At 45.3% G+C, this 23,636-nt stretch overlaps 1 protein-coding gene across 1 annotated transcript in view; it reads right to left on the reverse strand.

The window, feature by feature from the left end:
* The window catches only part of LOC137374857 (ubl carboxyl-terminal hydrolase 18-like), a 53,468-nt gene extending 41,319 nt beyond the window's left edge, over positions 1-12,149 (reverse strand). Inside the window, exon 1 of the mRNA XM_068041414.1 lies at positions 11,488-12,149. Within this exon, the coding sequence (XP_067897515.1) occupies positions 11,488-11,721 (234 nt within the window). The 5' untranslated portion in view covers positions 11,722-12,149. The remainder of the gene's footprint in view (positions 1-11,487) is intronic.
* Positions 12,150-23,636: the final 11,487 nt, after the last annotated feature.

The following is a 23,636-nucleotide window of genomic DNA, read 5'->3' on the forward strand; positions in this document are numbered from 1 at the left end:
ACCCGTGGTCTCTTTGAATGCTCTGGAAGTGTCGGATTGTAGAATTAAGCTTATAATTATGTTCTTCTGAGAAAAGCAGCTTGCCACTTCCTTCAAAACTAATTTCTATATCTGGACATATTTATGTATTATTTTAACTATTAAAAGATTTCGTTGGAATTTTACAGTTTGAAGTCAGATGGAGCTCTGTTTCTGCTGCACTTGTATTATCCCCAAATAACTGCCAAGCACAGTTATAACTAGGCACACAAATCAATATAGCCATTATTGAGAGTTTTGCCCACAAAGTTGCTGAAAGTGTGAGCTGATAAAACTGTAGTAAGGAAAACAGAGCATCTGGGACCAGAGTGAACAGGGCAACTAACAGGGTACCTCCTTAACCAATCAGATTGAAGGATTGTGAAATATACATCGGAGAACTGAAAAAGGCGAATTAAAGGTGGTGAATTCAATGTCAAATCAGGCACAGAAAGAGAAATAAAGTGAGAGGAACATCTTCGGAAAAGAAAGATTTGATTAAAAGAGAGATAGAAAAAAAACAGAAAGCAAAAATAAATAAAATAAAATTTGATCTAATTCAAATTTTCCTAAAAAATTCAAAACCTGGAAGAATAAGAATCCGCAATTGCAGAAGTTAATTTTCGGTACCAGAGAGGCTTACTGACAGTCATTAACATTTCTCACAGTGTTAAAAGAGTACTTAGACTTGTAGTGACACGACTTACATTTCTATGGACAAATACAGTAAGTTCCTAAAATAAAAAGCCATTAGACCCTTGGTTCCCTAACATTTCTGGGAGGTTATTTGTGTCCTCCTTTGTGAAGACAGAACCAATGTACGTGTTTAATTGTTCTGCCATTTCTTTGTTCCCCATTATAATTTCCCCCGTTTCTGACTGTAAGGGACCTACATTTGTCTTCACTAATCTTTTGCTCTTCACATATTTATAGAAGCTTTTACAGTCAGTTTTTATGTTCCCCGCAAGTTTATTCTCATACTATATTTTCCCCCGCTTAAACAATCTCTTTGTCCTCCTTTGCTGAATTCTAAACTGCTCCCAATCCTCAGACTTGCTGCTTTTTCTGGCAAGTTTATATGCCTCCTCTTTGGATCTACTACTATCCCTAATTTATTTTGTAAGCCACGGTTGAGCCACCTTTCCGGTTTTATTTTTGCACCAGACAGGAATGAATAATTGTTGTAATTCATGCACACGTTCTTTAAATATTATCCATTGCCTATCCACCATCAACTCTTTTAGTAAAGTTCCCCAATCTGCCATAGCCAACTGGCGCCTCATACCTTCGTAGTTTCCTTTATTTAGATTCAGGACCCTAGTTTCAAATTCAACTACTTCACTCTCCATCCTAATGAAGAATTTTATCATGTTATGGTCGCTCCTCCCCAAGGGACACCCAACAAGATTGTTAATTAATCCTTTCTCATTGCACAATAGCCAGTCTAGGATAGCCTGTTCTCTAGTCGGTTCCTCAACGTATTGGTCAAAAAACTGACACATACACACGCTAGGAAATCCTCCTGCACAGTATTATTGCTAATTTGGTTTGACCAATCTAAATGTAGATTAAAATCACCCATGATTACAATTGTACCCTTATTGCATGCATCTCTAATTTCCTGTTTAATGCCATCCCTCACATCTCCACTACTGTTTGGGGGCATATAGACAACCCCCACCAACGTTTTCTGTCCCGTGGTATTTCTTAGCTCCACCCATACAGATTCCACATCATGATTTTCCGAGTCAATATCCTTCCTCACTAGTGCATTGATTTTCTCCTTTACTAACAACGCTACCACCTCCCCCACCGCCCCCCACCCCTCTCCTTTCCCTTTTCGCCTGTCCTTCCTAAATACTGAATACCCCCTGGATGTTCAGTTCCCATCCTTGGTCATCCTGCAGCCATGTCTCCGTAATCGAAACTATATCATAATCGTTTATATCTATTTGCGCAGTTAATTCATCTACCTTATTACGAATGCTCCGCGCATTAAGACACAATGCCTTTAAACTTGTCTTTTTCTCGCCCTTGTTTTCTCTGCCTTCCAATTATGCTTCTTACCTTTCTGTCTTTCATTTCTAACCTTGTTTGCTCCTCTTCTGTCTCCCTGCTTAGATTCCCATCCCCCTACCATTCTAGTTTAAACCCTCCCCAACAGCACGAGCAAACACAGCTCCTCCCCACCCCCACCACCACACTGGAAGCGTCCCTGATTTCCCATATAGCGCAGGAGGAGCATATCATGGGTACGAGATCTCCTGCCACGACTTACCTTTAGATTACTTAGTTACTCCCTTTAATTAAAAAATACTAATTACACTAGGGGCCTTGTTCTACTCCAAACACTACCCACTACAATCTAAAGTCCTTACCTTTACCTTTGAAGCTAATGGACTGCAGTAGAAAAACTCATCTGAACCTACTTACCAATCAGCTGCTTCCCTGCGCCCCCATTACTTTTTGAATCCTGATGTCACTTGGAATACCGCCGCCTGAAGTTCCCGAAGGTATGCCTCTCCTCAGCTCCTCTTGGGTCTCGGCCTCTCTGCCTCTGTTCGCGCCCTTTATCTCCCTCTCTCTCTCGTTCCGCCTCTCCTCAGCTACTCTCGGGTCTCGGCCTCTCCGCCTCTGTATTATAGAACCTGGAATTTTTTCCACCTTGTGACAAATGAGTGGAATTGTTGTCCCTCAGCAGTGAATCATGGTTTCCAAGAAATAGGTCATGGGGAAGTGGCCTTTTGCAGGAAAGTTACAATCTGTGGCTTTTTTAGTGGTTTATCAAGGGAATTAAAGCTTCTTGAGGATAGATCAAAGAAAACAAGTGTGGAAGTTGCAGAGGTACTGGATATAATCTTCCAATCCTCCTTAGATACAGGGTTGGTCGCACAGGATTAGAGAATTACAAATGTTACACCCTTGTTCAAACAAAACGGTGTTCAAACAAAACGTTGCTAGGATAAAACCAATAACTACAGGCCAGTTGGTTTAACCTCAGGGGTGGGAAAGCTTTTAGAAAAGATAATCTGGGACAAAATTAACGATGACTCAGACAGGGGTGGTTTAATTAAGGAAAGCCAGCATGGATTTGTTAAAGACAAATCGTGTTTAACTTGACTGAGTCTTTTGATGAGGTATCAGAGAGGGTTGATGAGGGTAATGCAGTTGATGTGGTGTATGTGGACTTCCAAAGGTGTTTGCTGAAGTCCTACATAATAGATTTGCCAGCAAAGTTGAAGCTCATGGAATAAAAGGGACAATGGCAGCATTGATATGAAGTTGGCTGAGTGAGAAAACAGAGACGAGTGACAAATGGTTGTTTTTCAGACTACTGGAAGGTGGTGTTCTCAAGGGTTCAGTACCAGAGCCACGATTTCCCTTCATATATATTAATGACTTAGACTTGGGTGTATAGGGCACAATTTCAAAATTTGCAGATGATACAAAACTTGGAAGTATTGTGAATTGTGAAGAGGAAAATGATATATTTCAAGTGGACAGAGACAGGCTGGTGGAATGGAAAGACGTGTGGTAGATGAAATTTAACGCAGCGATTCATTTTGGTGGGAGGAATGAGAGAACACAATATAAAATTAAAGGTGCAAATTTAAAGGATGTACAGGAACAAAGAGACCTGGGGATATATGTGCACAAATCGTTGAAGTGGCAAGCTGAGAAACTGGTTAAAAAGACATACAGAATTCTGGATTTTACCAATCGAGCAATCGAGGCATAGTGTACAAAAGCAAGGAAGTGATAATGAACCAGTATAAAACATTGATTCGGCCTTAATTGGAGTATTGTGTCCAATCTGGGCACCGCACTTTAGGAAAGATGTGAAGGTTTTCGAGAGGATGCAGAAATGATATACAGGAATGGTTCCAAGGATGATGGACTTCAATTACAGGTATATTTTAAAAGAACTGAGGGTTTCTGCCTCCACCACCATTCCTGGCAGTAAATTGCAGACACCCACCACCCTCTGGGTGAAAAGCTTTTTCCTCATGTCCCCTCTAATCCTTCTATCAATCACCTTAAATCTGTGCCCCCTGGTAATTGACCTCTCTGCTAGGGGAAACAGGTCCTTCCTGTTACTCTATCTAGGCCCCTCATAATTTTGTACACCTCAATTAAGTCACCCCTCAGCCTCCTCTGTTCTAAGGAAAAAAATCTAGTCTATCCAATCTTTCCTCATAGCTGCAACTTTCAAGCCCTGGCAACATTCTTGTAAGTCACCTCTGCATTCCCTCCAGAGCAACTATGTCCTTCCTGTAATGTGGCAACCAGAACTGTACGCAATACTCCAGCTGTGGTCGAATCAGCGTTTTATACAGTTCCAGCATTACATCCCTACTTTTATATTCGATACCTCGGCCAATAAAGGAAAGCATTCCATTTGCCTTCTTCATCACTTTATCTACCTGTCCTGCCACCTTTAGGGACCTGTGGACATGCATTCCAAGGTCTCTCACTTCTTCTACCCCTCTCAATATCCTCCCATTTATTGTGTATTCCCTCGCTTTATTTGCCCTCCCCAAGTGAATTACCTCACACTTCTCTGAATTGAATTCCATTTGCCACGTTTCCGCCCACTCAACCAAACCATTGATATCATTCTGGAGTCTACAGCTATCTCTTCACTATCAACTACATGACTAATTTTTGTGTCATCAGCAAATTTCCCAATCATGCCTCCCACATTTAAGTCCAAATCATTAATATATACCACAAACAGCAAGAGTCCCAACACTGAGCCCTGTGGAACGCCACTGGAAACAGCTTTTCATTCACAAAAAACATCCGTCGGCTACTACCCTTTGCTTCCTGTCACTGAGTCAATTTTGAATCCAACCTGCCACATTCCCCTGTATCCCTAGGGCTTTGACTTTACTGACCAGTCTGCCATGTGGGACCTTGTCAAATGCCTTACTAATATCCATGTGGACCACATCCACTACACTACCCTCATTAATCCTCCTTGTTACTTTCTCAAAGAATTCAATCAAGTTAGTAAGACATGACCTTACCTTAACAAATCCATGCTGACTGTCCCTGACCATACTGTGCCTTTCTAAGTGACAGTTTATCCTATCCCTCAGAACTTATTCTAATAATTTACCCACCACTGAGGTCAGACTGACTTGCCTATAATTATTTGGCCTCTCCTTTGCACCCTTTTTAAACAATGGGATAACGTTCGTAGACCTCCAATCCTCTGGCACATCACCTGTATCCAGTGAGGATTCGAAGATAATCCTCAGCGCATCCGCTATTTCCTCCCTGGCTTCCTTTAACAATCTGGGATGCAATCCAACCGGCCCTGGTGATTTATCCACTTTCAAAGATTCAGACCCTCTAGTACTTCCTCTCTCATTATACTTATCATATCTAATATTTCACATTCCTCCTCTTTAACTACAATGTCTGCATCAACCCTCTCCTTTGTGAAGACAGAGACAAAAAACTCATGAAGAACCCTGCCCACATCTTCTGCATCCATGCATAAATTCCCTTGTACATCTCTGATAGGCCCTACCCTTTCCTTAGTTATCCTCTTTCTCTTAATGGACTGATAAAACATCTTTGTGTTTTCCTTGATTTTATCTGCCAATATTTTTTCATGTTCTCTCTTGGCTTTTCTAATTTCCTTTTTTACTTCACCCCTGCACTTTCTATACTCCTCTGGGATTTCTAAAGTATTAAGTTTTTTTGTGATCGTCATAAGCTTTCTTTTTCTGCTTCAACATACCCTGTAAGTCTCCAGATAACCAGGGGGCTCTAGATTTCACCGTACCACCCTCTATCTTTGTGGGGACATGCCTACACTGTGCCTATAGTATCTCGCTTTTGAATGCCTCCCATTGGTTTGCCACTGATTTTCCTTCCAGTAGCTGTATCCAGTCCACTTTCACCAGACAGCCTCTCAATTTTGTAAAATTTGCTTTCCCCCAATTTAGAACTTTAACTCCTGTCTTATCTTTGTCCTTTCCCATAATTATACTAAAACTAAATATATTATGATCGCTATCTCCAAAATGGTCACCCACTGTTACTTCATCTACCTGCCAGTTTCATTACCGAAGACTAAATCTAGAATTGCGACCCCTCTTTTTGGGCTTGTTACGTGCGTGCTAAAAAAGTTCTCTTGAATGCAGTTCAAGAATTTTGTATCCCAGTTTATATTAGTGTAGTTGAAATCCCCATCTATTATATCCCTATAGTTTTTACACTCAGAACTTTGCCTACATATTTGTTCTTCTATCTCCCTCTCACTATTTGGGGGTCTATAGTACACTCCTAGGCTGCTCCTTTTTCTTCTGCTCTCCACCCATATGGCCTGGGCTGGGCAGCCCAGAGTTTGCCGCACCTGTGGCAAATCTGGTCACATGGCAGCCAACTGCAGCACGGTTGTTTGCAAGAACTGCAAGGAGGAAGGTCATCAGACCAAGGACTGTAAGCAGACTAAGTGTTGCAACTTGTGCGGTGCGGCAGACCATCTCTACAAGACCTGCCCCAAACGTTGCCTCAGCTATGCTCAGGCGGCAAGGTCCAAGGAAAGGCCGGGAGAAGGTTCGACGAAGGCGTCCGCTGTTCGAAAGGAGACCAGCAACCTTCTCCGCAGTGAGGAACTTCAACCTGAGAAGGAAGGGGAGGCAGCTGAAACCAATGACCCAGCACCTACCCAGCGCCCGGAAACCCCTCCACCACAGACAGAATCAATGGAGGAGGAGGCAGCAGATGGACAAACAGGTCAGTGGCAAGTGGTCCAGAGGAAAACCACAAAGAAAAAACATCCCAAAGCCACCACCCAAACCAGTGGCAAGAGGAGGCTCTCTTCTGAATCAGACTGCAACGACTCCTCTTCACTGGACGGGGAAATGCTGGAACGACAGCCCCTTCAAAAGAGGCGGCAGAACTGCGAGATGGATGATAAAGCATCCCAGCCCCCGGGCACTGGAAGCTGTGATGGGCCCGGCGTGCCCCAACCCCAATGCCCCACACGTAACGACGTGGCCAACGCATCTCAGCTCCGGGACACCGGGAGCAAAGACACGTCTGGCGCACCTGAGCTCCGGGAGACCGGGAGCTGTGATGTTTTCGAGGAGGAACAGATGGAAGCAGCTGAGGACAACCCAATCCCCTCTGCCTACAAGACCCCCCCGATGTCACCCGAGCGGAACAAACACTGCATGAAAAATCAGGAGGGGTTTCTGAGCCCAACCAACGTGAAACTGCTTGCGCACACGATGGGTATGCAGGAACATCCCGAAGGACTGGGACTAGCGAGGACAAATGGTATGGGAAGCAACAACTAATTTTTAGTAAAAAATGGGTGTAAGAATTGCTTCCATTAATGTGCGTAGCATTAAATCTACTACGCGATGTGTTTCAACCTTGGATTACCTTGCCAAGGTCAAAGCTGACCTACTGTTTCTGCAGGAGTGTGGAATACCACACCTCAGCACCTACAGGCAGTGGTCGCGATGGTGGTCCCACAGGCCATTGGTCTGGTCGGTGGGTAATGACTGCCGTTCCTCCGGCCTGGGTATTCTGCTGCGGGGAGGTAACTTCACCATCTCCAAAGTTAAGGAGGTGGTGGGCGGCCGCCTCCTCGTAGCAGACGTGATGTACAACAACGCTCCGCTCCAGTTGATCAACGTGTACGCCCCAGGAACAACGCAGCGAGCGGCTGACCGTCTTCCAGCAGCTCCCACTGCTGCTGGCGACGTCCAGGCCGGTCATTCTAGGCGGTGACTTCAACTGCATCATCGATGCGGCTGGACGATCCGGCAGTGACGACAGCAAACTGGATACTACGTCCAGATTCCTAATAGAAACAGTTAAAGATGCCAAACTGCACGACGTCTTCAGCAAACCTGCAGACGGAGCGCAGCGCAGATACACATGGTCAAGATCGGACGGGTCTGCCCGTTCGAGGATTGACTTCCTGTTTGTGTCCCGTGCTGTCACGGTCGGATCCACCGACGTCAAGCCGGTGTTCTTCTCCGACCACTGCCTCTTACTGGCCGACTGTCACTTCCAGGACGACCAGCGGGTTGGCAGAGGGACGTGGAAGCTCAATGCGACACTGCTGACCCCAGAGAACGTTGAGGAACTCAAAAGGGATTACAAAGGTTGGAGGACCGTGAAACCCCTCTTTGAGTCTCCAGTTCACTGGTGGGAAGCGATTAAGGAGAACATCAAGAGGTTCTTCATCCACAAAGGTGTTCAGAGGGCGAGAGAGAGAGACAGAGGGAAATGTCCCGACTCCAGAAAATTATGCAAAATCTACTCCGGTTGCAGTCAATGGGGGTTGAGGTCAAGGAGGACCTCCAAGAGGTGAAGAGCCAGCAGGCCTCGCTCTTTGCCAAGGAGGCCTCCAAGATCATCTTCCAGTCCAGAGTCCGCTCCATCGAGCAGGATGAGACGTGCTCGCGTTACTTCTTCCAATAGGTACACAGAGAGAGCTCTGTTATCAGCAGCCTGAAGGAAGAAGATGGCTCGGTAACGTCTTCGCAGTCCGACATACTAAGGATTAGCAAATCCTTTTATGCTGGGCTGTATGACGCGAAGCCCACAGACAGCAGAGCCTCCCAGTCCTTCCTGTCATCTATCACAGAGGTCTTAGATGACAGCAGGAGGGAGAGACTGGACAAGCCGCTAACTCTGGACGAGCTGACAAAGGCCGTCGAGTCTTTCGAGACGAGTAAAACTCCCGGGAGCGACGGCTTACCGGTCGAGTTGTACTCGGCCCTGTGGGACTGGGTTGGCCCGGACCTGCTGGAAGTATACGAGAGTATGCTCCTGGCCGGCAGCATGTCAGAATCCATGAGAAAAGACATCATCACCCTCATTTACAAGCAGAAGGGGGAGAGGGCAAAAATCAGAAATTGGCGGCCCATCTCACTGCTTAATGTTGATTACAAGATTCTGTCCAAAGTCATAGCCAGTCGAGTCAAGTCTGCTCTGGAGTTGGTGATTCACCCCGATCAGACCTGTACTGTACCCGGCAGGAAGATCTCTGATAGTCTCGCGCTACTCAGGGATACGATCGCCTACGTACGGGACAGGAGGGTGGACACCTGCCTCATCAGCCTGGACCAGGAGAAGGCTTTTGACAGGATATCGCACACCTACATGATGGACGTGCTTTCCAAAATGGGGTTTGGGGAGGGAATCTGCAATTGGATCCAACTGCTCTACACAAACATCAGTAGCGCAGTTTCAATCAACGGGTGGGAATCTGAAAGTTTCCCGATCAAATCTGGAGTCAGACAGGGCTGTCCTCTGTCCCCGGTCTTGTTTGTTTGCTGTATTGAACCCTTTGCTGAGTCTATTGGGAAGGATGCGAGCATAAGGGGGGTGACAATCCCAGGCAGCGGAGGCACTCAGGTCAAAACCTCCCTGTACATGGATGACGTCGCCGTTTTCTGCTCGGATCCGCTGTCCGTGCGCAGACTGATGAGCATCTGCGACCAGTTCGAACTGGCCTCGGGAGCCAAAGTTAACCACGGCAAGAGCGAGGCCATGTTCTTTGGCAACTGGGCTGACCGATCCTTTGTCCCCTTCAACGTCAGGTCAGATTACCTGAAGGTGCTGGGGATATGGTTCGGAAGGGCCGGGGCGTGCACCAAAACATGGGAGGAGCGAGTAGCCAAGGTACGACAAAAGTTGGGCATGTGGGGGCAGCGATCTCTCTCCATTGTGGGTAAGAACCTGGTCATCAGGTGCGAGGCGCTCACGTTGTTGCTCTACGTGGCGCAGGTCTGGCCCATACCCCACTCCTGCGCCGTGGCAGTCACCCGAGCCATTTTCCGCATCGTCTAGGGATCTAAAATGGACCGGGTCCGGAGGGACACGATGTTCAAATCTCTGGACAAGGGCGGGAAAAATGTACCCAACGTGGCCCTCATCCTGATGACCACCTTCGTGTGCGGCTGCATCAAGCTGTGTGTAGATCCCCAGTACGCAAACTCCAAGTGTCACTACGTGCTGAGGTTCTATCTGTTCCCGGTGTTGCGAAGGATGGGCCTGGTCACATTGCCGCGGAACGCTCCATGCAGTTGGGCGGTGCCGTACCACCTATCCTTCGTGGAGCAGTTTCTGCGGGAAAACACCTTTGACCACCGGTCCATCAGGCAGTGGTCTGCATGGAATGTCCTCAAGGCCCTACGGGAAAAGGAAACGGTGGATCCTGTCGGATGGTTCCCCGAGCAGACCGTCAAAGTCATTTGGCGGAATGCCTCATCACCAGAACTTTCAAACAAGCACCAAGACGTAGCTTGGCTGGTGGTGAGAAGGGCCCTCCCCGTCAGATCCTTCATGCACACCCGAAGTCTCGCCCCCTCCGCACCGTGCCCCCGCGTTGGCTGTGGTGGGGAAGAGACGGTTGCCCACCTCCTCCTGGAATGTGCCTTTGCAAAGCAGGTGTGGAAAGAAATGCAGTGGTTTTTGTCAAGGTTCATCCCAAGCAGCTCTGTAACACAGGAGTCTGTGCTCTACGGGCTGTTCCCAGGGACGCACACCGAGACAAACATCAACTGCTGCTGGAGGACTATCAATTCGGTGAAAGATGCCCTTTGGTCTGCTCGAAACTTGCTGGTCTTCCAGCGCAAAGAGTTGTCCACCACCGAATGTTGCAGACTGGCACATTCCAAGGTCCAGGACTACGTGCTGAGGGACGCACTAAAGCTTGGGGCAGCCGCAGCAAAGGCTCAATGGGGAAAGACCACAGTGTAAGGTTCCCCCACCAAGCTGAACTGAGGGGCTGGATCCATGGGAAACCCCTCGAACTGTATCATTAATATTCTCAATTGCTGTAAATGTAAAACTGTAATTGACATGACAATTGTGAAACGGAAGGGTTGGGAAGAAACTCATGACAGTATTGAAGGAAACTGATCTCCCTTGCAATGTTTGTATTTTTTGGTGCTGTTTGAAACTGTTTGGCAATGTAATTTTTGCAGATTTTTATGAATAAAGTATATTTTGGAAATAAAAAAAATAAAAATTGTGAGGCAACTCACTCCTGTATCAAAGAAAACTGATTTCTTTTGCACTTTTTCGAATGTCAACTTAGTGCTGGTTTGAACTGTTTTGTAATGCATTTTTTTAACAGAATTTTATGAATAAAGTATATTTTTGGGGGGAAAAATGGAAATTGCGGACGTACAATAGAGTTATAACAGTAAAACATTTGTTTTAGTCTTGGTAGAACCAGTCTGTTAGTTGTTTTATTTTGCACAATAACTTTTCTATTCTAAAACAGATTTTACTGTTTCCCTTGAAGTATTGTTTAAAACAGGTATAACCCTTAATATTGAATTGCGTCTAAATATGTATGCAAAGGATTAATCTGCTAAACATATTCAGTGCTGCAGAGTAATAATGCATTTTGCTGAGGACAAAGAGAAATGGAAATACAAATAGATTTGAGACCAGATGGGGTGAAGAAAGCAAACTCACAGGTGTTATTCCCTCCTCTGTGTGTGCAGAAAGCTTTAACCAGGGCTCCGGTGGTTGGAAGTGAGACATTATTTCTGCTGACACCTGGCCTGTTTCTGTATCGCCGAAGTGTCCATATTCCGGAAGGTCCTGGGCCATAGAGCTACTCCGGTTCCTGGAGCCTGGACTGGCTGCTTGGTTGACGCTGACCTGGATCGCGGAGCTCAATGTGGCCCGGGTCTGCCCCGGTCTCATTCTGCTGTTATCCGGGGAGGAGGATTCCTCTGCTGTAGATTTGGGGCTTTTACTAACTGTCCTTCCGGATACAACTTCACTGGAGCTGGGGTCGGGGTGAGGACGAGTGCTTTTACCTCACTGGCTCCAATTCACAGAAGCTGCCGGCCAGTCACTTTATTGTCGCGCAATTTTACAGTCAGCTACAGAAAGTGAAACTCTGCATTCTTGGTTCCCTGTAGCAACAAGCTGCCTCACAAGACAAGCAGAAACTTAGCAACAAACACTCGCTGCAAATGTACCATCTGGAAAGCATATTTACAACATTTTCTGGTTTTATTTCAGATTTCCAGCATCCACTATTTGTTTCTTTATATCTCAACCAAAAGTATTCTCCCCAAATCAGGGCAAGATTTCGAGCTCAGATCGGCCACATTTGGGCTCGCCAGCTGACTGGCTGATTTACAACGTTGAAGGAAGTGCTCACTGAAAACATTAGCTTGTCAGCAGTTTCCAGACCCGAAAGAATCTGTGAAAACATCTCAAATGGCCCGCAAAGTGATTCCATGGTATCTACAAAGTCATCACATTTAGTCTATTTTTGTATCTTTTGTCTATTTGTTGATTTACTAGCAGCTTAATTATGTTTTTTTTTTTGAAAAAAGTTTTCCTTTAAGTAGCTCACACGAGGGTAATTTTGACTTTTCCCGATTCTGTTACACGGGCGATGTTCTAAACCTCTCCTGATTTTTACTTCCAATTAAGAACGGCTGATGATCCCGATATCGCACCCTTTTGAAATCAGTACAGGGCCCTTGTGATTGTTAATATTGGGAGAAGCTCCATGGGAGTCTGTCACTAATGCTACGCCCTCACCCCCAGGTAAATACTGAATTAAACAATCATAATTAACGCGCGTTTGGAAAGATTATAGATAGTCGCTTCCCCCACAAAATACATGTCACATCCATGTCTGTAATTGAATGATTTAACAATTCAAACAAGATAATGTTAATAGCAACATACTGAGGATGCTGGAAATTTGAAATATAAACATCAATTCCAAGAAACACTCAGCGTGTTAGGCAACATCTGAGGAGAAACAGTTAATATTTCAAGTTGTGAACCTTTTATCAGTACTGATAGGTCATCAGCCTGAAACATCAAATTCATGTCAACAAACAGTCTTTCACATCTTTGAATCCAGCATTTTAATAAATTTCATACTTTCATATTATCATCATGCAGTCCTGTGATATTGAGAACAATCCTGTGATATGAAGTACTGCATTCACTTGCTATAATTCTAATTGCACAAATATTTCATCCAAAGATATTGTGGAAATTAACTATTGTTTGCTAACTGCATATAAGTAATGAATATATTCAAAAAATCCTGCTTACGACATCACTACACATGGCAACTAGAGATTTAGTAGTTAATGGAGATATAGGGTAGTTTGTGTGGTTTCAGAGATTGCAACATAACTGCTGGATGGATTCCATGATTATTAAATAATTATTGGTAAGTGCAGTTTAGGATAGACATGAGTTACATCACTGTTGTCGCATTGATGTTCAATACAATGAAAAGAGATGGATGCTGTTTAGGGGTTGTTTTCCTTAGAGCAGAGAAGGCTGAGGGGGGGATCTGATTGAGGTATACAAGATTTTTAGGGGCATTGATTGATAGGTTAGATAGGAAGAAACTTTTTCTCCGAGCGGAGGGGTCAATATCCAGGGGGCATAGATTTAAGGTAAGGGGCAGGAGGTTTAGAGGGGATTTGAGGAAAAAAAATTTCACTCAGAGGGTGGTTGGAATCTGGAATGCACTGCCTGAAGAGATGGTAGAGGCAGGAACCCTCATAACATTTAAGAAGTATTCAGATGAGCACTTGAAATGCCATAGCATACAAGGCTGTAGGCCAAATGCTGGAAAATGAGATTAGAATAGTTAGGTGCTTGATGGCTGGCAAGGACACGATGGGCCGAAGGGCCTGTTTCTGTGCTGTATAACTCTATGACTCTAAAGGAAGATGCATCCTTATAATCGAGGCATCCTCTTGGTATCTCCAGTTTCAGCTTTATATTCACTAAAGCTCAATAAATATAGAGGTCAACAGGATGCGAAAGAAAGAGAATATATAATCAGGGAATATGTACGCTAAGAAGAATTATGGATCGTGTCTTTATTTTGAACCCAGTTTGGATAAAGCACAAGCTTGACTATTGTGCTGTTAGCATTTGGCTGATGTTTCCATCAATTATTTTTATCTGTAGATAAATATGGAAAAGTAGTTTTACATACATGCAGTGGTAGCTGCAAGAAGAATTATTTTTCTCTCATAGGATTGTGTGACTTTGGAACTCTCTGCCTTAGAAGGTGGTGGAGGCAGGGTCATTGAATATTTTTGAGGCAGAGGTAGATATATTCTTGTTAGGCAAGGGAATCAAAGGTTATCGGGGATAGATAGGGAGTGTGGAATTTGAGACACAAACAGATCAGCCATTATCTTATTGAATGATGGAGCAGGCACGAGGGGCTGAATGACCTACTTCTGCTCCTAATTCGTATGTTCATATATCCGTAGCAATGTACTATTTTTCAACCATCTAAGATGACAAGAAATATGCAGTACAGAGCATCATTTGTATTGTCTAATAACTGATTAATCACTTAAGGTTAAATGTTAGACTTGGTCTATTCTGTCATATACAGTGCCGAGGTGGTGGTCTGCCCAAGTATCGGTACTCTGTTCTTTTTCTCCTCCCAGGAGAGATGAAAATGACTAGCGAAGATGTTATCTGAAGTGGCTTCCTCAAACCAAAACAGGAACTGAACCTGCACTGTTGACATTTTCCTGAACATAGGCTAGCTATCTAAGCTACCTGGTCCCCTCATACACTGTAGAGAATAAAAACACAACCTTTAGCTTGTTTATGGACACTTTATTCTAGTCCAGAACAAGTGGAAGGGCAATCATGTGATTGATGCTACTATGTTTACCATATGCAGTAATTGAAATCACTCAGTAGAGTGCTAGATAAGTTTTTTTTATTCATTCATGGGATGTGGGTGTTGCTGGATAGACCAGCATTTATTGCCCATCCCGAATTGCCCTTGAGAAGGTGATGTGAGCTACTTTCTTGAACCGCTGCAGTCTACGTGAGGTAGGTACACTCATAGTGCTTTTAGGAAGGGAGGTCTAGGATTTTGACCCAGTGACAGTGAAGGAACGGCGATATAATTCCAAGTCATTCTATTCCATCACACTCCTGACTTGTGCCTTGTAGATGGTGGACAGGGGAGTCAGGAGGTGAGTTACTCGCCACAGGATTCCAAGCCTCTGACTTGCTCTTGCAGCCACAGTATTTGTATGGCTAATCCAGTTCAGTTTCTGGTCAATGATAACCCCTCGGATGTTGATAATGGGGGATTCAGCAATCGTAATGCCATTGAATGTCATGGGGAGATGATTAGATTCTCTCTTGTTGGAGATGGTCATTGCCTGGCAATTGTGTGGGGCAAATGTTACTTGCCACTCACGTGGCTGGCATGAATGTAACTTGCCACTTATCAGCCCAAGCCTGGATGTTGTCTACATTTCTACACAGACTGCTTCAGTATCTGAGGAGTCACGAATGGTGCTGAACATTGTGCATTCATCAACGGACATCCTCACTTCTGACCTTTTGGTTGAAGGAAGGTCATTGATGAAGCAGCTGAAGATGGTTTGTCCTAAGTGTGAACCAACAATTGGAAATGAGCCATATGACCTTTGCTAATGATTTTGGTTTACTTTGTGCTGATAGTTATTGAAGCAGGTTGGTGAACCATATTCTAGAAAGATATATGACATGTTTCAGGAAGCAAGAATTTCCTATTTTAGTGAAAGCTTTGTTGAAAGAAAGAGGGCTGTGGGCTACAGAAGCAACGTGCTTACACCAAGTAATTGTCAAAATGCCTGGAGAGCTGTTCCAATGGTTAGCAAATTTCAAAAAGCGAAGACTTCAGAAAAGTGCTATAAAGTCACAGCCAGAAATTCCACAATCCTGGCCTTTGACCATGGCCTGGATCTAGGAAGCCCGTTGCGAGTGGCGGTAGTGGACCCAGATGTAGGCATTGTCTCTGCTCGTTATATGTGCAGCGGGCCCACCGCAATCACGCAGCGGACAGCCAATTACAACAATGGAGGCGTGGGGCCCATCCAATTATGTGGCGGGGCGAACTCCGAGGTGCAAATTATGCCATCAGCTGACCTCTCAGCAGTAGCTGGTGCCATACTTTAAGAGCTGCCGACCCTGCTTGTATTGCTGCCTTTCAGTTAGGCAGTGAATTTGGAGTGTTGCTGGAGCACTATGATGGTACTGTGAACTGCTGGACCCCCCCCCCCCCCACCCCCTCAACACTACTGTAGCTACTGATTCCTGTGACTACCGGACCACCCTGCAACACTATTGTAGCTTCTGGTTCCTGATACTACTGGACCTCCCTGCAACACTACTATAGCTGCTGGTTCCTGTGACTACTGGACCCCCCTACAACACTACTGTAGCTGCTGGTTCCTGTGACCGCAGCTCCTGGACCTTGCTGCACCAGGAATTCAGACCATCAGAACAGAGCTTGATAGAACTGGGACCATGTCCAAGGCAAGACACAGGGTGGCCCCACGATTTAACAATACCTCCCTGCAGATTCTCCTGCAGGATGCAAGAGAAAGGTGGGCGATCCTCTTCCCCAGGGATGGCAAGAAGAGACCCTCCCGCCAGACCAAACAACCCTGGACGGAGTTCTCAGAGGAGGTAAGCAGCTGTGGGAGCAGCCCCAGAACCTTGGTCCAGTGCAGTAAAAGAGTCAATGACCTCTTTGGTCTGCCAAAGTTCACACCCCCTTCCTCTTGGGGCTTGCATGTGGGAATGCGCCTGGCAGCTTGAGATGGGGAGGGAGGCACCTCAAAGGTGCAGGCAGAGAGGGTGAGGCATCACCACATCCTGGCAGGTGCATGGCTGCATCTTGGCCTCAGGCGACCTTCTTTCAAACCATATCCCCAATAGTTCCCCTGACAGCACATGTGGGGAGGAACCATGTAGGAAACCCCAGCAGGGGACGAGGGGCTGCCACTAGCAGAACTGTTAGCTCGCTCTTCCTGAAAAGTCTTACTATCTCTCTCTTTCCACCAGCGCAGATACTTTCACTTTGGTGGGCTTCGGCTCGGCTTTAGAATCAATGTCACAAGCTGGTGAGAATACTACTCACGCACCCGAGCAGCTGGTTGAGGCTGAGACAGCTGAGGCATCTGACAGTCAGAGGACTGTGGGTGGCCAGGCCCATGCTGAGCCCCAGGCTGATGACGAGTCTCTGGTGTTGACAGCACAGGGCATACTGGAGTTGCAGAGAGAGGTAAGGCAACATCTGGCGGAGATGCCAGAGGCAATGTGCAGCCATGAGCGGATGATGGAGGAGTCCATTCATGCCGTGAATGCTGTCATGCCTCAGGCATGTGAGCACCTGGCTTCCTCCATCAAGATATTGGCGGCCCTCCTGGAGAGCCAGATCCCACAAATGCACACAGACCTGAACATCATCACCTTGGCCATCAGCTTGAAGCTGCAGTGGCAAGGCAAGAGAAGGACAAGGCACCTGGAATCTTCTCCAGCTCCTCATCCTTTTCTGGTCACCAGGGAGGTTCCCCTCAGAGTGCTCCGAGTGTGGACAGCAGCTCTTCAGCCCCTCCGCCAGTGAGCCCAGCTCCAGTAACCACCTAAGGAGAGTCCTGCACCTGTGCAAGAAACCCTCAGGCAGCTGGGGCCCTCCAGGCCTCAGGCAGCCAGAGGACGGCTGCCAAAGTCATCATCCGGCCAAGGGGCAGCCTGACCAGCAGCTTGTCTCCAGTTCAGCTGCCAGCGCAGGAATCACACCTCATAGAAACACTCAAAAATATATAAAGAAAACCACCTAGGGATACTTGGGGTTTCAAGGGTGTTTGACATTTGACATTTGTTTTCTCTTATGAAGTTCCTTTGTTTTTGAAATTAACTTTAATTGTAGAAAATGATTATTCAATCATGCCTTAATTGTGAGCTGCTGATTTCACCCTTCCCCCTTAGTGGATGCTAATGTAGGTACAGCCTTCATTTGATTAGCATCTCCCATGGGCCATAGTATATGGTTCCGCTGGGCGCTAGGCACAGAAGACTAATGGAAAGGAGGCAACAGACTTCTTGCATCGAGATAAGTCTTTATTGATTTCACTCTGCAAGGTCATCATGGTGACTGGAAGCGGGTGTGTATAAGATTGTCTCTTGCCTCCTTGACCCATCTCTCAATGTGCCTGGCCTCCAGTACAAGGGGTTCAACATCCAGTGTTGCCTACTTAACACCCTCGTTAGTGTCCTCCTCATCGGTTGAGCAGCGACGTTCAATCATGTCCTCATCATGTAAGGCCTACCACCTCTGTAGTGCTAGATTGTGCAGAGCACAGCACCACCATGATACATGAGACCCTCACTGAGGCATACAGCAGGGCTCCAACATATCGATCCAAGTAACGGAACCTCATCTTCAGCAGACTAATGGCCTGCTCGATGAGCACTCTGGTGGAGCTGTGGCAGATGATATACCTCTCCTCTGCTGTAGTGCAAGGGTTCCTCACAGGCATCAGTAGCCATATCTTCAATGGGTAGCCCTTGTCCCTGAGAATCCGTTCCTGAAGGTGAGTGGGGTGGCCTGAAAAGCTGTGGCACCTGGGACTGTCGAAGTTGTTATGGTCACGTGGTGAGGCGTTTGGGTGGGTCCCACTATTCTACTTCATCCTGACCACAGCAAGTGTGTTTTATTATTAGGGTTTAACCCCTTTGTGTTTTATTTGTCAAATAAGCAAACAGTGACAGGTTTTCTTGTAGGTTTAAAACAGAAAATCAATTATTTATTGATCAATGTGCCTTAACCCAAAATTGTCACAACCACATCCACTCACACATTCACTCACACACACTCACACACACACAAGGGACAGATAGAGAGGAAAAGAGCTAAGCACTTGAAAGTGGGGGGTAGATTTCAGGGTCACGGTAAACCTGTTGAATTCTCTTGGAATTCAAGTTCTTATTCATTGCAGGCTGAGATGTTTGTAGGTTTCTCTCTTGGTTGAAAGTTCAGTTGAAGATAATGGATCACTTCTAGTTCACTGCAGAATTCTATGGCAGGGCATGGCCCTTCTGGTTTGCTGGATGTTCTCCCAGCCCCTTAGCTGGAAAAGCTGTTATGAAGCTTCTTTCTGCATGTCTCTCTTTCTCTCTCTCTCGGGCTGCTTTGTAAGGTAAAAATTTGTTACAGCTTGCCTCTGCTGGAAAACAGGTATTTTCTTCTCTGTAGTGACCAACAATGGCCGAGGATATGGCTACATCACACCTTCTTTGTTTCAGATGAACCCATTCAATTCAAAAGTGTCTCTTGTTGTGTTCAGGATGAGAATAATCTGTTTATGATGTTTTCACTTCACACCTTCTTTGTTTCAGAAGACCCCATTCAATTCAGGAATATTTCAGGATGGGTGTAGGATGGGTGCTATTGACACCTCTGAGCTTTGAAGCTATTCCTTTGTCTCTGTCAGACAATTTGAATGTACAAAGTCCAGATCTTTGAACCTTCAGCAGGCATTTTGAAGCACATTGTTCCCTTTTAAAAGAAAACTCAATTTTTTAAAAGACAAAGTCAATTTTTATAACTCTTCAGTTTTAGTTCATAATTTTTTATTGTTGAACTTCTTGTAGGTGTAACAAAGTATGTAGGCAGCATGGCTGCTTCCCAGGAAGCAGGCACACACCTGCAGGAAATGCTTTCGGTGGTCACACACCTGTTGAACATTGATGGAATGGAAGTCCTTCCTGTTGATGAAGGCAGCTGGCTGGTCTATTGGAACCTTGATGGCGACATACGTGCAGTCTACTACATCGTACACCTGGGGAAATCCAGCAATTGTCCCAAATCCAATGTCCTTCTCTACCTGACTGTCAGGGTTAGTCCAGTAGTGCACATAGTCACCGGCCCTCTTGAACAGGGCATTGGTCACCTTCTTGATGCAGTGGTGGGCTACTGCCTAGGAAATGCCACACATGTCCCCAGTGGATATGTAAAAGTTAAGTGCCATGGTGATTTTCAATGCCATGGGCATAGGTTCCCCTCCAAATCCCATAGGTCATAAATGGCGCATAAGTCAGTGATGGCCTCCCTGGAGTGCCGTAGTCTTTGCTGACAATGCCTTGGACATTTGAAGGTAGCTGACTTGTGTCCCTAAACTCTGTGGCGCAGGTTGACCCTTTTTGTCATGGCTGGCTGCTGTTGCTCTTGATGTGGAGTTTCATGGGCAGGTGCAGCTGCCTCCTGGCCTCCCTCCTTCAGGGGCCTCTGCATCACGCCACGGGGTTCCAGAAAGGCACAGTGTATGAGACCCATGCCAGGTGATCAGTCGGCCTCCAGAGTGCTGTCCTTGCAAATATGAATCTGTCTTGGCAGCTTTTCCTTTGCTACTTCTCTTGGAAGACTTGCTAATGGTCCTCAGTGCCCCATCCTTGCTGATAGCTGACCCTCTCATCCGCCACCCAAATCCAAGTCCCCCTTGCAGACCACCCGACACCCTGCTTACCTGTCACTGCCACCTGAAACCCAGCTCACTCGGCACTGCCACCCGAAACCAAGCCCACCAATGTAGAGCGCACAGCGACAATGGCCTCCACTCTTCCCCATGCAGTGTTGGGCATGGCTGCCTACCCGTCGCGGCACTGAGACCACACCATGGTGCCACCAGCTTCCAACGGCTGGGGTCTGAAGGCACATGAGGGCCTCCTGTTGTCCACTCAATTCCAAGCCACCCATTGAATCACTTACAATTGCATGCAAATGCATTAAAACTGTCTGTTCTACTATTTAAGTTACATTCATGTTGCATTGGGTGGACTTGTCCGACACTATTATCCGGCTTCCCACACCTCCATTCCTACTCCAAGTGGCTGCCCTAAATACAGCCCTATATATGGGCAGACTTTGCACACAATGGAATCCTGTTTTAAAGAATGGAATTGGACATCATTTCAATTAATTTAAATAGTATTGCCTATTAAAGTGGGGTTCTTGCACATTCTGATGAGAACCCAACCTGAAGATTCTGAGGCCTACCTAAAAGACTGACTGGAACTTTGCACAATGTGCAAGTTGAGTGGGAATCTGACAGACTCTGATTCCCATCTCATTTCTTAGTCCCTGCATTCCAAAAACAGATGTTTCAACTGGAAATTGTCCATCTAATGTCTGTTGTTCATTTTTAGTTGCATTCCAAAATGGTTTGTAAAACAATCAATAAGCTGGATTTGCTGCCTATTGATTGGGAATGGATGGAAACACTAGCCTCATGGTTCAATATTGTGTAGCAATTTTAAAAAGTGGGAAAACAAAGTTCCTCAGTTTTTGGAATCTGAAGTCAATCACAACTGTTTCTTCAGCAGGAGGTGCCATTGTCTTGTCCAAAGTTGAGAAGAACATTTGAAAAAATTGGTTGAGATAAATAGGCTGAACAACACAGTGACAATTGGAAAATCTTCCCAAATCAGAGGTCACAAACAACAACAAAAAGACATATATTTTCCTCTGTGGTCCCACCTATGCGACCTTTCTCTCATTCTTAATCTTCAAATTGGGTTTGCAACATAATTATCAATCTGTATTGGGAGGTCACTTGGAGGCCCTTGAGAGGAGGGGCATGAAACTGCTGTTGCAGAAGCGTAAAGGGGTAAGTTACCAGTGTAACATCAAAAAGTAAGGACTTGAGTGCTTGCTAGAAATTTGTCTAACAGGCCCAGAGTCCTGAAGTTTACAGACTCTTTCACAGATGGTTTATTTACTCAGATAAGGGAAAGGAGGGAGTTGTTATTTGGAAGGAGGCTAACCAAAGGCACAATCCAAATATAGTGGACGGAAGTGGTCTTGGCAGTCAGTGCCATCTCCTCACATGCTAACTCAATACTGGAAGAAGCTAGTTGAGCTTCCAGCATTGTCAAGGTAAGAAATTATGCCCTGCAACAATGCAATGTAATAAGTATGTTTCACATTTGTAACCAGTTTGGCCTGTGCTTTATTTTCTTCTGAAAGTAAACAGTAGAAAGTAACCAGCAACAACAAGTGATAGGTCTCCCAGCTTCCAGTTTCTCACTCCATTAGAGAGGAAGACCTGAAGCTCTTCGATGGGCATTTGCGAGAAGCAGTAGGAGACAAGGAAGCAGGAGGGGAGATGCCGGCTGCAATTTAGATCTAAAACTCATACTTTCATGTCTTACAGCTTTAGCATGCAAATAATCTGGCATCATATTACCATGTGACCACTTAAAGTCATAGCTTGTATTGAAAGTGCTATGACTATTTTACTGCTGACATACCCATGCTAACCTCTTCTTTTCTGCCTTGCGAGGTGTGCCACAGCAATAAGCAAGAGAAACCTGGCTCATCTGAATCAGAGCTTCCTGCCTCCCCTTCATACATGCCATCATTTACTCCCTCCCGCCCAAGCATTAACCCAGAGATATTCATTGTGAATGCGGTCTGTGGGGTGGGGTTGCTGGAGTGGGGGAATGAGGTTGCTGTGGTGGTCGGGTAACATTAAAATGTAGTGGATGAGCCTATTTGGCATGCACAGGCTGATAATGCACAGTGCCAGGAGGAGTTGGCGGTGGAAGATGAAGACTGGACTGTTAGAATCATAGAATAGAAATCATAGGAAGTTTAAGGCACAGAAAAAGGCCGCTCGGCCCATCGTGTCTGTGCCAGTGGAAAAACAATCCATCTATTCTAATCCCACTTTCCAGCATTTGGTCTGTAGCCCTACAGATTACAGCACTTGAGGCGCATATCCAGACTCCTTTTGAATGAGTTGAGGGTTTTTGCCTCAACTATCCTTTCGCTACCTCTGTTGACCAGAGAATCAGGAAACTCTTGTCATGGTTGAACCTTGGGGCCTACACTTCAAGGGTCCTAGCCCCTCAGATGCTGGCACATGTGGAAAAAATGAACTAGGACTAGGCTGGCATGGAACATAGCCTGCAACAAGCTGTACTGGAGTTTCCCTTGCACTCAGACAAGAGACAGCTTAATATTTATCTTAATATTTAAAGACTTCAGGAGGAAAGCACCAGCTAGCCACTTTACCCACCTCCTGCTAATGAAGGAGTAAGTAGATATGGACGGAAATAGCATAATTGTAGGTAATAAGGGAAATAAAAGAGTAGAAAGGGACTCAGATGATAGTCAGTTAAATATTTGTACTGCTTTATCTATGTAGATGGTCTTTTTTCTTTAGCTACACTCTGAGATGCAGTATTATGCAGTGTTTTCCATTTTTAGCAGCTCTGAAATGGTCCAAAATCTGGCAGTAAAATGGAGGCAAATCAAGCACAGAAAGTCTGGAGCATGGCCACATCATGTGTAGAAAATTACAGATGGTGATCTTTTCACAGTGTGCAATTCTTACTTTATTGTATTGTAGAATATTGGAGCATCATAAGGAAATTATTTAAAGTCATGCACCATTGAGCTTGCTCAGTGCTGCAATTCCATCAAACTGTATGAAGCTAAAAGTAAAACTGAATACACCTTGTTTGCAATAGATTTCAAGAACTACAGAGAAGATACAGCAGTTTAGAAAGTTCCTTGGACAGTCAATGGGGAAAATCTATAAGGTGTTTGTGGTGGGGTTGAAAGGGGAAAAATAAATCACTTCATATTGTTACGACTGAGGCAGAAGCAATGCACTGTCAATTCAGTCCTAACACTCCAGGGTCATAGCATATCATTAAAGTTTTCCCATCTACCAGAAAACAGCCAAATTAAACACTTTATTAACCCCCAGAATAAAAATACATCTTTAACCAACCATAAATTAGCTATTTTT

The sequence above is a fragment of the Heterodontus francisci genome, chromosome 11, assembly GCF_036365525.1.
Source record: "Heterodontus francisci isolate sHetFra1 chromosome 11, sHetFra1.hap1, whole genome shotgun sequence".
NCBI lineage: Eukaryota > Metazoa > Chordata > Chondrichthyes > Heterodontiformes > Heterodontidae > Heterodontus > Heterodontus francisci.